Source organism: Dryobates pubescens, chromosome 3 (assembly GCF_014839835.1).
Source record: "Dryobates pubescens isolate bDryPub1 chromosome 3, bDryPub1.pri, whole genome shotgun sequence".
In the NCBI taxonomy this organism is placed as follows: Eukaryota; Metazoa; Chordata; class Aves; order Piciformes; family Picidae; genus Dryobates; species Dryobates pubescens.
In genome coordinates, this window is record NC_071614.1 from 40,643,720 (window position 1) to 40,658,244 (window position 14,525).

General features: G+C 46.4%; 1 protein-coding gene across 1 annotated transcript in view; it reads right to left on the bottom strand.

Annotated features, from left to right (window-relative positions):
- Positions 1–7,773: 7,773 nt before the first annotated feature.
- The window catches only part of ZC3H6 (zinc finger CCCH-type containing 6), a 28,011-nt gene continuing 21,259 nt past the window's right edge, over positions 7,774–14,525 (bottom strand). Inside the window, exons 11-12 of the mRNA XM_054180013.1 lie at positions 11,678–11,917; positions 7,774–10,788 (exon numbers count right to left, since the gene is read on the bottom strand). Of these exons, the coding sequence (XP_054035988.1) occupies positions 9,287–10,788; positions 11,678–11,917 (1,742 nt within the window). The 3' untranslated portion in view covers positions 7,774–9,286. The remainder of the gene's footprint in view (positions 10,789–11,677; positions 11,918–14,525) is intronic.

A 14,525-nucleotide genomic window follows, 5' to 3' on the forward strand; every position in this document is an offset into this window, starting at 1 on the left:
CCCTTTGCCTGGAAAGACTCTCCTGCTTCCCAAGCAGGGACATCTTCTCAAAGGCAGCGAGCTGCCTGATGGATGCTGCTCACCACATCCAAGATGGGCTGGATGGGCCCAACCACCCTGGTATCCTTAGCCCGCTCTGGGAACAAGTGCGAAGCACTGATGTTGGCAAAGCACTTGACCTCAGCCCATCGCATGCTGACCTAAAAACCATGACAGATGAGGCTGCACAGCAAGAAGACATCTTAAGTTTTCCACCTTCACAACCAGGAAACTTACACCCAAGGAAAGGAGATACTCACCCTGTCATTATGGCTCTGCTGGCAGCAACAAGAGCCCATGACACGGCAGCTGTCAATGCCTCTTGCTCCACCTTGCTCGAAGTCTCCAACTGTTGTGTGGATGCTGCAAAGGAAGTGCTGCCCCTTGCTGAGTCTCCCCAGATGGAGACAATGTTGAGGCAGTACCAGAAGATTGTGTTACTGACACCATGCATTATTACCCTGGCCAGGGAAACAGCCCCAAGGCAGCTCAGTCATCCAAGCAGACTTCTCCCAATGGCACTCATGCTCTCCAGAATGATTTGTGAGGTCAAAGCGTGCCTGGAAGCTGTGGCAGGCTCTTGGTATAGTCTGTCTCAGCAAGTATTTGGCTTTATCTTGTCTGATGACTTTCTGAGAGGCAAACAGGCTGTGGATGACACCATGATGAGTTTAGCAGAAGAAGTTCAGTTAGCAGGAGATATTACAAGCATGGTCTGTAGCAAGGGAAATCCCATTTCCCCTCATGTCCAAGAGAGCTTTCTCCAGGTCCAAACCAAGTTTTCACGTGCTCAGATGAACACCAAAATGTTACTTGAGAAAGCAGCAACCTTTCAGGGCTCCAGCAGAGTGGGAAAGGCCAGCCTGGAGCTGCACTTTGTCCAGTGGGCTGTTGGCATGCATGTCCTGCTGGGAGCTGTGGATCACTTCATTGGCAGGGATGTCCTGCACCTTAGGGAGCTGAGGAGTGCTGTGAAGCACAAGGTTTGCTCATGGAGCCTCTTGGCTGCTGTGTCTGAGAACTCCCTGAGGCTGCAGGAGACCGCCCGGCTCTCTTACTTGTCCTGCCCAGAACAAGTTGGTTGCAGTGAAATCCTAACACTCAGGGAGGAGATAAAGGTGCTAATGGAAGCACTGCTGGAGGCCTCCAGCACCCTCTCAGTCTCACCACTATCTACTGCCAGCTTGGACATTCGCTTTGAGCTCCTGCAGAGAGACTTGGCCCTCAGGGCCAAGGCATTATTGCTCAACCTAGAGAAGGTCAATACTGAACATCTGCAGGTCATTCGAGATGTTATCAAACCAGCTTTGTCCCGCTTCTCTCAAGAAGACAATGAGAAAGGCAAACAGGCCTTTGAGGAGAAGGCAAGTGGGTTAATGGCAAACATTCAGTGGGTCAAAGCCACCCTCCAAGATGTTCTGGAGACCAGTTCTGAGGCCAACCTGCTATCTGTTGCAGACCACCTTCTGGTCCTCACGTCAGATGCAATGGCCAGCACCAGACAGCTCTTCCAGAGCCATGGGGACAAAGGACATCTCCACCTGGACAGTATTGTCTGGTACTGGTCAGCAATGGTGCACTACCTCTTTACACAGCTTCAAGCTGTCCAGGGCATCAGCAGGCATGTCCTGCAGCTCATTAGACAACACTTGCAGAATGCAGGGGACCAGTACTCTCCCAGACAACACAACAGCACAGCAAAGCTCTTCTCAGCCAAGGAGCCTGATGGTCTGAGCCACATCAAGTCAACAGACATCTGCCTGAGCAGGAGTGGACAAGGAAGTGGAGCTGCCAGGGAAGCTCAAGGAACGGTACAGTATAGAACCACAGAATCATACATTTTGGTTGGAAGAGACCTTTGTGATCATCAAGTCCAACCATTAACCCAGCACTGCCAAATCTACCAGTAAGCCACATCCCTCAGCACCACATCTGCACGGCTTTTAAATCCCTCTAGAGATGGTGACTCTGCCACTGCCCTGAGCAGCCTGTTCCGGGGCTTGACAGCCCTTTCAGAGAAGTAGTTTTGTCCCTCATCAGCACTTACCACAGGGTGATGGCCAGGGCTGTCAGTCCTGGTACTCCCACTGTAGAGCATTAAGTAAGTGCTGCTGGCAGGAACCTCTGGAGGTCAATAGTCCAATCTCATGGCCACCTTCAAGTCTGATCAGGTTGCTGGCTGCCCAGTTCAGCTAAGTTCTGGATATCTGATCTTAATCATGCAATTAATCATGCTTCTCAACTGCAGGCACTGTCAGCTCACATGACAGTTACTACCCATTAGGAGATAGCTCCAGCAGATGATGGCATGAGGCACTGGAATTTGATAGTACCACTGTGGTTGAAGGCAGGGGACAGCAGGGCTAGGTGGGAAGGAAGAGCAGAGGGGAGTTCTCCCATCTCCTTTACTCACCAGAAACTGCTTGAGAAACATGTGGCTGTAGGTTTCTCAGCATTGGTGTCTATATGCTCTAGACTTCATGAATTTTCCACAATCTCTCCAATTCTTGTTTTGACAGCACCAGAATGGTCCTCCCAGCACCTCCTTTACCAGTGGCCCTGAAAAGCATGAGAGAAACGATAGTGACACATGGCAGGGTGCCTCCACCAAGATGTCCCAGGTCACCAAATACATGGCAACAAGGATGTTTCACATGACTCAGTTCCTGAGGAAGAAGGGCCCTATCACGGTATGGAATGTTTCACCCCTCTACCCCAGCACGTTTTCTCCTGAAGGGCAGAGTAAAAGGTCTGCTGAAAGCCTGCTCATCAGAGTGGCACCAGCTATATTTATACAAAGCATTAAAATTACTTCCTCCTGATTAGATGTGAAGGTGACATCCAGTCCTTTCTTCATTTCAGAGTACCTCTAGGTTTCCTGGAACCTCCCTTTTGCAGGAACAGTGGTCTTTTTTCCTCCTCCTCTCCCCAGACACGTTTCTCTTTTGGTTTAGAGCAAGGAACAGCTTGTCTCCTGCGCGAGGCAGATGGCTTCCCACGGGCAGGCGTTTGTCAGATTTGGCCGCATCGTGGCAAAGAACTGCCTTGACCCGAGGTGCTCCACAGAGCTGCTGTGCGCCACTGAGCAGACCCACACCATCAGCAGCCAGCTTGGCATGGTGGCCAGGTGAGCTGCTAGGGACAAGGGCAAACTCCTGCAGAATCACAGCATAAGGGGGCTGGAAGGGATCTCTGGAGATCGTCTGGTCCAACTCCCCTGCTAAAAATGGATCACCTAGAGCAGGTTGCCCAGAATTGGGTTGAGGTGGATTTAGAATCTCTCCACAAGGATAGAATCGACAATCAGCCTGGGCAGCCTGTTCTAGTGCTTTCCCATAGCTGATGGTGTTCTTCAGGACATGCACATGCTGGTCTCCAGAGGTCCTTCACAGAGTTGTGTGTAACCTTGAGTTCTGCTACAGTTCAGGGGGCCCCATCTCACAGAATCACTTTGGTTGGAAAAGACCTTTAAGTTCAGAGTCCAACTGTTAGCCATCTCTGCCAAGTCTGGTGCTAAACCACATCCCTTAGCACCACATCTACGTACCTTTTGAACACTTCCAGGGATGGTGATTCAACCACCTCTCTAGGAAGCCGGTTCCAGAGTTTAGCAACCCTTTCAGTGACATAGTTTTCCTAATACCCAATCAAAACGTCCACTAGTGTAACTTGAGACCATTTCCTCTTGTCCTATCATTTGTTACTTGGGAGAAGGGACCAACACCCACCTTGCTACACCCTCCCTTCAGGTGGTTGTAGAGAGCTCTTCCTGTTGCTCCTCTTTAAGTTGCTGTAAACAGCCCCTTCCTCCTCTGATTTGCCTTCTGGTTTTGGCGTGTCAGTTCTGCCCACACTGTCTGATGTCATTCCAGTAAAAGCCTTTAAAAATGTCTTTGAAGGGTAAAAGCAGTTACTGCAGAGAGCAAGTCCTCTTTGGAGCTGCTCGTGAGCAACACACAGAACCTAATTCAAGCGGTTCTGCATGTTCTGAAGGCAGCCGAGGCAGCATGTATCAAAGTAAGTTAATTGTGATGGCATCAAACAGGCTTTGCAAGGTGAGTCCATGCAGCCCAGCCAAGTTCAGACCTCTGCAGACTCTAGCTGGGGATAAGCATTCTTACTGTGATGGTTTTATGTCTTTCTGTCTTGTTTCTGAAGCCTGCCACACATCTTTCTAGGCATTGAGTCTGCTCTGTCAGCGCTCCCAACTCTGAAGTCATCTTTGGCTGGTTCACATTCCATTTTTGGACAGGAAAGCAGCATCTTTTGGAGGCCTTTATTTGGAAACAGTCCCTGTCAGTATTAGCTGTTCTGTTTTCTCACGATGTGCTTTGATCATACCACCCCAGAGCTTTTCTTAGAGCTGCTAGTGATGGTGGATTGATCTGACTGAACAGTTTGTGAGAGCAGACTTTATCTGACGACACATGGAAAACAAGTGCAAATACAACCAACCAGATTCTGTGTTTCATCATGTGCCCCAGCCTCCTACATAGTCCCACAACTTCTGCTGAGCTTCAGCATGTCCTTTCAAAAGAGACACAGGGTTGATTCATATCCTATTGAATGAAGAATCAGCCACAGGGGTCAAAAAGCTCCTCCTGAAGTTAATTTTCCATATATACACACTCTTTACTTTGCTGATGACTGCATGCAGTAATTAGCCATTCTTTTATTTTGTCTAGATGATTTATAACCTGGCTTTTCCCCCTTTGGACATTTTCCTGCTTAGCAATAAACTAACTATATTCATTTTATCTCTCACTAAGCAAGTTTTCAAGCACTTTGAAGCCTTTTTTTTAACCGCTAAGAGGTAGAGATGTCCCACTGATCACACATATCAATACACTAAGACTTGTACATCAATTGTTTTCAGTGAGTTCACATACAGCAATATATTCAAGCATGCAAATTTTTTGTCTGCTAGGGTTTGCAACAGCCCCCGCCTGACTCTGAAGAAGAAGAAGTAGCTGCCTTCTGTTTGCAGTGGAGAAGGAACCTCTTGCGGCATAGAGCCAAGGAGTCTCTCAACTCAGACAGGGATGAATTAGGGCTCCGCAAAACTCAGACAAGGGCTGAGCCCACCCTGATGGCTATGGTTCAAGAACAATCGCCTCAGACCAAGAATACCACCATCCAAGCATCCAAAACTTACTAAAGGACATACAATTATGGAGAACCACCTGCAAAAACAGGGGGAGGCTTTGGCTGGAGAGGACCTGTATCTGGCCTCAGCAGAAATAACACGGCTCTTCACAGTTTTCGTCTCCCTGCCAAAGCTGCTCTTGCAGGGGACCCACAGCACAAGGCCTGTAAAGGCTTTTGTGCACTGGCAGATTCCACCCTGCCGAGGCTGAACAAAGAGAATAAAATGGTGTCACATGCCAGGGTACTTCCTAGGAGGCCTCTGTTCCAAATAGTGTTTGGAGTTGAGTAATAAGATGCAATACCAAGCTGCAGATGACATGGGAGAGAGGAAGCAGCTTTAAGACCCAAAGGGAAAACAGAGGGTTTCCTGTTCAGTAAAACACCAGCCAGTTACCTGGTGCATGAGTCACTCTAAAACCATGAATCAATGGCCATGAAGTGGGGCTACAATTCTTTTATTGTTCATATCCTACATGCCTCAATCCAGCTGCAAGTCAGCTCTGGCTCTTACTCAACCAGACTTGTTTTCCTTTTCTTTGGCACACATCAATATAAGGAAAACAGCATTTAATGAGCTACCTTCATTATATTCCTTCAGCAAACCACATCGTCTTCAGCACCCAAAATATGAACAGGAGGATGCAGGAATGCCCCTGTAGCAGAAGCAGCAAATCTGGCTGGAGGGAAGGATCAGGAGGTGCTACAACTGTTCATCTGCTGCACAACAAAGTTTCAGAGCTGGGTCTTTCTTGGCCCTCATCTTCAGCATACTATCAAACTTCTTAGCAACCATCCCCTTTTTCCCTAGGGGCAGCAATGGTAACTCCCACAGAAGGGCAGTCAGAAGTATCTAATCCTGCAGAAGAGATATGGCACAGAGCAGAGTTCTCATGCAAAATGCAAATTTGGAGAACAACATGCACTACTAAAACTGGAGGAAGAACTGTATGAGGAGACTAAGGGTTAGATCACTGGCTTTGAAATGCAAAACAGGAGTGTAAAGAAGTATTCTCTGCTTTGCAAGGATAAATTGATTTAATTTGCAATACAAGGATTTGTGTCAAGAGTCTTATCATCATGGTAGAAAGATATTAAAGGCTATCATTCTCCCTACAAGTCTTTTTACCATGGGGCAGCAAATACCAGGTGGTGATCTAGCAATGCTCAAGTATTTCTGCAGCACAAATATCAAATATTTTACTCTTTCCCATCTCCAGAGCTAGCACTTCACTCAATAGATCATGCAGAGAAATGGGTCTTTTCTCTCCAAATCCCTTTCAGCCCTAAGACTCTCTTCTCCCCACTCAATGCTAATGACCACCCTCCACCTCAGCTTCAGGCTTTCACAGTATCCTGTACCAATGATACCAGCTGCCCCCAGTACTGCTCTCCAGGGGCACAGCAGTTGCAATTGTCCCATAGAAATGCTGCTCCATGCCAGCATTCTGAGCTTGTGGAGAGGAAAAATAACTGAAAGACTCAACGAATTCACACGGCAGATCAGACTTGACTTGCTGGTGGCTACAGCCTGCTCCAGCTCACTTCGGTGTGGCAAGACTGTTCCCACCTACCCGCTCTGCCACCCCAGCACCTTCCCTGTATCGGGCTGGTTTAGTACTTGCCTTGTAGCAACAAATCTCCTCCATGTTTCAAGACACCACATGGAGCAATAGCCACACCAGAGTGGGTGTAGACTCAGGAATTTCCAATAAATACATCAGTGAACACAGGCAGAGGAGCCAAGGAGAAGCTTGGGAGGGCTGGGGAGATACACAGGGACTTGCTGGCTGGGCACAGCTGGATCTAGGAAGAAGGAAGGAGATGGTTACACATGGATACAACAGGCTACAAGGACTAGCTGGGCCCTTTCAAATTACATTTCCTTTTTACTCTGTACCCTTTCTTTTTCTAAATATTGTATTAAAGATACCAAGAGGACAGTGGATCTCCAAGGTTAGATGCTAGCACTTTGTGTTCCCCTACTACAACACGCCCTGTAATGCCTGGTCCATGCCCAGACTGAAAGCAAACCACCCGAGATCCCTCAGTTAACTATAATGCATGTCACTTTGCCCTTGGTATCAGCACTTTTCCTTTGATTCTTTATTTTTCCAGTACTTAAAAGAAAAATGCACAGAGAACCCAATCGAGCCATCACCATCCTACAAGAAGCTGTTAACTTCAGGTTAGAGCTGGGCATCCTACAAGTACTTCCCTAGTCTAAACATGAAACTATGTGGATTTGACTTCAACACTGTCACTTTTTCCCTTTGTCCCCTATTTCCAAATTATTTCTACGTTTCCAGCAGAAAAGTATTTCTATTGGTACAATTCTGCCAGCTTGGCTTTTTTATGAAGCTCTTGAACAACCAAACCTGTCACCAGACAAAGAAGAAATTTTGTAGGGCTGTCTACACCAAAACAACCACCAAGATTCACACCTGTTATCCAGTAATTTTGAGCCAAGTGTGATTCAATATATTGTAAAATCAATTTATACTCTGGGAAATTAGGAAGGCAAATTTAAACCATTATTGCTGTGTTTTGCAGATGTAGAAATCAGCAGCTTCCCTTGGTTCATCCAAGTTCTGTTCATCAACACTAAGATACTTGTGTTCCTGTCTCATAGACACAAGAATCCAAAACCTTACAATCTGTGACAGAACACTATACTGTCCCAGTTGCAAGGGTTACTTGGGTCAACAAACTGAAATAAAGAGGGGAAAAGGTCCACCAAGGGAGACACTTAATGCAAAGAAACATTCCAAGTGGGCGGGAACCAGATGGCAATTGAGCAGGCGGCAAATTTTTATTGTAAATGCAGCTAGCAGGGTAGGACTACAATTCCTCTGGAGAAAAAGCAACCCAAAAAGCAAAACAGGAAGAGGCTTTGAGGACAGTTGCACTCTCAGCATGCAACATCTTCAGAAATTAAAGAACATGCATGACATTTCTCACAGGGATGTTGATAACTGTAGCAAAAGAACAACGATGACTCTCTCCACGTCATCTAACACCATTCAGATCCAGTACAAGGCGAGTTTCAAATACCCGACTACACCAAACCCAGTTTTAGTCACCTTCACTCACCCTGCAGGCTCCCCTGCTGCTCTGTCCCCGACACTGACCTAGCTGCCATTGTGCCAACATCACAGTCGTTACCAGACTTTATCTGTACCCTTTTTAATTGTTTTGTTAAAAATGTCGTAGAGACACCATGAATACAAGTACTGCAGTTACAGCGATACAAAAAAAGCAATACAAATTAAGCGGCTGGATACAAAAATACATTGAAATACAGGAACACCACAAGGTAACTCAGAGCACTACTCAGAATTGTGTATGCGTGAAAAAAATTAAATAAAAATCTTTCCTTGTATCAGACAACTAAAGTATTCTCCACTTTGAACAGTAACTTCCCTCTAATTATGTACTTCACAATTTCTTCTATATACAGCATAGAATAAAATACTTTTAAAAGATATGACATTTTTAATCCTCCATATGTGATATAAGTCTCTTTTACACTAAGAATATCGACTGCATGAAGAAAAACTGTCAATGTCTTCCATCAACTGATCTGAAAGGAAGGAGCATCATTTTCCTTTTCAATCATTTCCATGGGGTTTGAAATCAGTTTGGCTTGATGCGTCGGACAATTCTTGTCAGCGTCCCTCACAGTAATGTACATAATATTGCTTGGTTCTATACAATCATACAAATGTCAATCATATCTAAATGTGGTTTATGAAAGAGACAGCTCACACATATACAGGTCTTCGGACGTCCTTAATGACTTATTTACAATGAAAGTGCTTTTATCAGCTCTAACACAATACGTGGGGGGGGTTGGTTTGTTTTGTTGGGTTTTTTTTTTTCCTATTTGTCAATTATTAGTCTCCCTGAAATTGGAAAAAGTATTCTATAGAAAATACCATAACTTTGCAAACACTAGAGCATACTGTATACCGGCGTGTGGTTCTGGGATTAGCAGCTGAAAAGTGTTGATAATCATAATTTAAAAATAAATAAAAGCAAAGAGGTAAACCAGTTACAAAACTGCAATATTCACAACAGTAAAAAGGTTTCAAATCTATTGCTAACAAAACGGTGAAGCAGTGGGATCGAAAGTCTTGAAAACATCTTTTAAGGACTTATCATCCGACTCCCCATTTGGATCACTCTCCTGCGTCTGAGCCACCTGTCCAGGCTGCCTGGCCTGCCGAGGGTCGCTGTACTGCGGCCTGATTAACCCCGATAAAGCTTGGATGGGGAGATTATGCACCGCAGGTGCGGCGCTGGAGTGTTTAGCCTGAGATTTACTGCTGCTGTTTGCTTTATCCAAAGCAGTTTCTGCTGATCCTTCTGGAATTTTCTCCATGTTCGAAGCAGCCTTTTGCAGCGATGTATCTTCTGAGAGGCTAGGTTCATTTTTACCAGAGTTTTTCAAAATGCTTTTTTTCTGGTTCTCTCCATTCTCTCCTGAACTACCTGGAGCTGTGTCCGAGGACGAGCTGTGATCCCTGGGATCGTACAAACTAATCCCACTGAGTATGGAGCTTGGAGTTCCCAGCCTAACACCACTCGAGGATAATTTGGGCGCATAGGGAGGCAGAGCATCCGGATCGGATTTGGCAGCTGCCGCTTCCGAAGCCTGGGACGAGGCAGCAGCAGATCTGGCGAGGCGAGGGTCAAACTTAGGAGGGTGGGAATCCTTGGTGGCTCCATGATGAGTTTCTGCACTTGACAGTCTGTGAAGCCTGGGATCCACATTTTTTTGTAAGCGAGGATCTCCCAATTTGCTTGAGCTAGTGGGATGTGAATCCACAGAGGGATCCAAATAGCTGCTCCTGCCTGTGAGGTTGTTTTTTGCCTTGGCAGCAAGTCGTGGGTCAGCTGGCATTGTGTTTGGATGGGTATCACTCTTCAAACCCCGCAGTTTGTTAAGTCTCTGGTCGGCAATGAGTGGAGGGAGAGGTAAATTGATTGAAGAGACAGGGTCAGGTTTAGGCAAAGGGATTGGGAGCAAGTCTTCAGGTGCCCACACAATGTGCTTTGCAAAGTTTGGCTTCATCAGGGTAACATCCATCTTAATGTGGCTGAACTGCCTGAGCTGAGATCGGGGATCCCTTAATGTAACGCCAGGCAAAGGTTCCAAGGGTATAAGGAAAGCTCGTTCTCTCAGCTCTCTTTCAGAGTCCTCCTCATCATCGTCCATCCCTTTTTGCTTGACTTTAACCCCAGCATGACTGTGGTGTACATCAAGCTTTGCCCCACCAAGGGACGAGCTGGCATGGCCACCCTCGTTGACCTTGTGCATCCTGGGATCTCGTACCAGCCGTGGGTCCAAGGACACCGATTCTGAGGGTTTTCTGGAGTTGGACCTTGGGGAGGCCCGAAGTCTTGGGTCAGCAGCCTGAGACCCTGAGCCTTTCTCCTTGGCCAACCTCGGGTCAGTAGGAATACCAAGCATGTGCTGCTCTGAGGAATGTTGCTGCCGATTCCTGAAGTTTTCACTCTGTTTCTTCAAGGTTTTTAGTATGGATTTAACACTGTTCCCCTCTTCCTCTTCACTACTGGAATACCAGTTGACGTTGTCATCTAAACAAAAAATAGAACATTACTGAAGCAAATCATCACCATGGAATGCAACACATTTACTCAGATAAAGGGTAACTTCTCAGTAAAATCAAAGAGAAAAGGCCAGATACTAAGGCATCACTCCATTTATTATAGCAACCATAACCCATAATTACAAAAATGAGTTTCAATGAAGAACTGACATAAAAAATATCTATCAGTTAATTATACAAAAAAACCCAACCACCACACACAAAAAAACCCAACAGAAACCAACCACTTAAAATCTGAGTCTTGATGAAAAAGATATTCCGTGTGGGACTGTAGAAGGAAAAGTAACATAGCACCTCACGGTAGTTTTAAAACCAGCTGAACAGGTGCAATTTGCTGTCCTAATTTGAACTTGGCAAATCAGAAGGTTTTAGAGCATGAGATTTGGTCACAGAAGGTTGCATAAGACACACTCAGATTAAACACTGTATGTTTCAGGTATCACAGAGAAAGAAATAATCCTCTGGAGAAATGGAACATGCAGGAAAGATGAAGAGGGGCAACTGATTAAACAGAACTGAAGATGAATTATTAGCAGTTAGAAATAGTAACCATGGATTTTAAAAATCAGGGATTTTGAGAAGTAATTCAATAAACAATACAATCACCCAGAGGTATGAACTATACCCAAAAATTACCCACGGATTTTTCTACTTGGAACTGAAATGCAGCAACTAAGCAAACACTAAAATCCTGATCAAAATGGGAAGGAAAGCAACAATATTCAGCTGAAAATAATATTTGAGTTCAATTCACAGTCACTGGATGGCAACACACTGGAAATTCAAGTCAGCAGATTTGTTCTGGGCTAAAAGATGATCAATAAGTATGTTTAGACCTCTAACAACATTATTTTTACCTTCATCTTTGCTCATTGCCCTCTGACCCTGGCTGCTGATGGAGTCTCCATCTCTTTGATGCTTTTGACTAAGCCTTGCATAAAGGGCTTTCTGCATCGCCGGCAGAAAATCCGGCACGTTCATGGCTGCTTTATGGCCCATGTGGCTGCTCATGCAGTCCGACTCATTTCCGCCTTGATGCGATTCTTGAGCCATGAGGTGAGCTTGATGATCTGTAAATTCTCCATGCCATGTTCCATCTGCAGTACCAGAAAAGACGACAGTTAGGAGTTAAATCTATACATGCCTTTACACCCAAGGAGATAACCATAAAGCACAATCAAGCAAAACACGTGGAAAGCATCAGGTGAATAAAGTCTATACACTGCATATTCCAGGAGGTTTGTTTTTCTGTCCAAAATCACAGAATCATTTGGGTTGGAAAAGACCTTTAAGGACAGCAAGTTCAAACATTAATACTGAACTGCCATGTCCACCACTAAACTATATCCCTTGGCACCACATCTACACATACTTTAAACTGCTCCAAGGATGGCAATTCCACTACTTCCCTGGCCAGCCTGTTTCAGGGACAAAATTACTCCTAATGCGAGGCTGTTTCCTCTCATCCTGTCACATAGAATAGAATAGGAACAGAACCGAATAGGAATAGAATTAATCAGGTTGGAAAAGACCTTCGAGATCATCAAGTGCAACCTATCACCCAACACCATCTAATCAACTAAAACCATGGCACCAAGCACCTCATCCAGTCTCCTCTTAAACACTTCCAGTGATGGTGACTCCACCACCTCCCTGGGCAGCCCATTCCAAAGGCCAATCACTCTCTCTCTGAAGAACTTCTTCCTAACATCCAACCTAAACCTCCCCTAGCACAGCTTGAGACTGTGTCGTCTCATTCTGGTGCTGGTTGCCTAGAAGAGACCAACCCCCACCTGGCTACAACCTCCCTTCAGGTAGTGTTAGACAGCAAGAAGGTCTCCTCTGAGCCTCCTCTTCACCAGGCTAAGCAACCCCAGCTCCCTCAGCCTCTCCTCATAGGGCTTGTGCTCCAAACCCCTCACCAGCTTTGTCGCCCTTCTCTGGACACAATCAAGTGTCTCAATATCCTTCTTAAATCAAGTGGCCCAGAACTGGACACAGGACTCAAGGTGTGGCCTAACCAGTGCTGAGTGCAGGGGCAGAATGACCTCCCTGCTCCTGCTGGCCACACTATTCCTGATACAGGCCAGGATGCCACTGGACTTCCTGGCCACCTGGGCACACTGCTGGCTCATGTTCAGCCTACTCTCAACCAGTACCCCCAGGTCCCTTTCTGCCTGGCTGCTCTCCAGCCACTCTGACCCCAGCCTGTAGCACTGCATGGGGTTGTTGTGGCCAATGTGTAGAACCCGGCACTTAGATGTGTTCAATCTCATGCCATTGGACTCTGCCCATCTGTCCAGCCTGTCAAGGTCCCTCTGCAGAGCTCTTCTACCCTCAAACAGATCCACACCTGCCCCCAGTTTGGTGTCATCTGCAAACTTACTGATGATGGACTCAATCCCCTCGTCCAGATCATCAATAAAGATATTGAACAGGATGGGGCCCAGCACTGATCCCTGGGACACACCACTAGTGACTGGCTGCCAGCTGGATGTGGCACCATTCACCACCACTCTCTGGGCTCAGTCCTCCAGCCAGTTCCTAACCCAGCACGAAGTGCTGCTGTCCAAGCCACAGGCTGACAGCTTGGCCAGGAGTTTGCTGTGGGGTCAGTGTCAAAGGCCTTGCTAAGTCCAGGTAGACTGTTCTTCCTGGCACTGAGGTCAGGCTGATGCGTCTGTAATTCCCTGGCTCATCCAACCGGCCCTTCTTGTGGATGGGCACCACGTTCCAGTCATCTGGGACCTCTCCGGTGAACCAGGACTGTTGAAAAATGATGGAGAGCAGCTTGGCCAGCACATCTGCCAGCTCTCTCAGCACCCTAGGATGGATCACATCCGGTCCCATGGACTTGTGGGGACCCAAGTGCCTAAGCAGATTTCTAACTACTTCCTCCTGGATTACAGGGGAACTATACTGCTCCCTGACTTCACCTGCCAGCTCAGGTGGTCAGCTGTCTGGAAGACAGCCTATCTTGCTATTAAAAATTGAGGCAAAGAAGGTGTTAAGTACCTCTGCCTTTTCCTCATCTTTTGTTACAATATTCCCCTCCATGTCCACTAAGGAGTGGAGGTTGTCCTTGCCCCTCCTTTTGCCATTAATATATTTGTTAAAGCATTTTTTGTTGTCCTTCACAGCAGTGGCCAGTCTAAGCTCTAAATGGGCATTTGCCTCTCTAATGTTTTTCCTACATGACCTAGCAACATCCTTAAACATTTCACATGGGTAACCTCTCCTTCCTTCCAAAGATGATACATCTATTTGCTACTTGGGAGAACAGACCAATCCCCACTTCAGTACAACCTCCTTTTCTGGGAGTTGGAGTTGTAGAGAGCAAGGTTTCCCCTTAACCTCCTTTTCTCCAGACTAAACAATCCCAGGTCTCCCAGCCATTCCTCACAAGACTCATGCTCTAGACCTTTCACCAGCTTCATTGCCCCTCTCTGGACATGCTCCAGCAACTCAATATCCTTCTTGAAGTGAGAGGCCTAGAACTGAACCCAGTATTTTAGGTGTGACCTCACCAATGCAGAGTACAGGGGCACGATCACTTCCCTACTTGTGCTGGCCACGTTATTCCTGATGCAAGCCAGGCTGCCATTGGACTTCTTGGTTACCAGAGCAAATTGCTGGCTCATATTCAGCTAGCTATTGACCGGCACCCCAGGCTGGACAGTTTCCAACCACTCTTCCCCAGGCCTG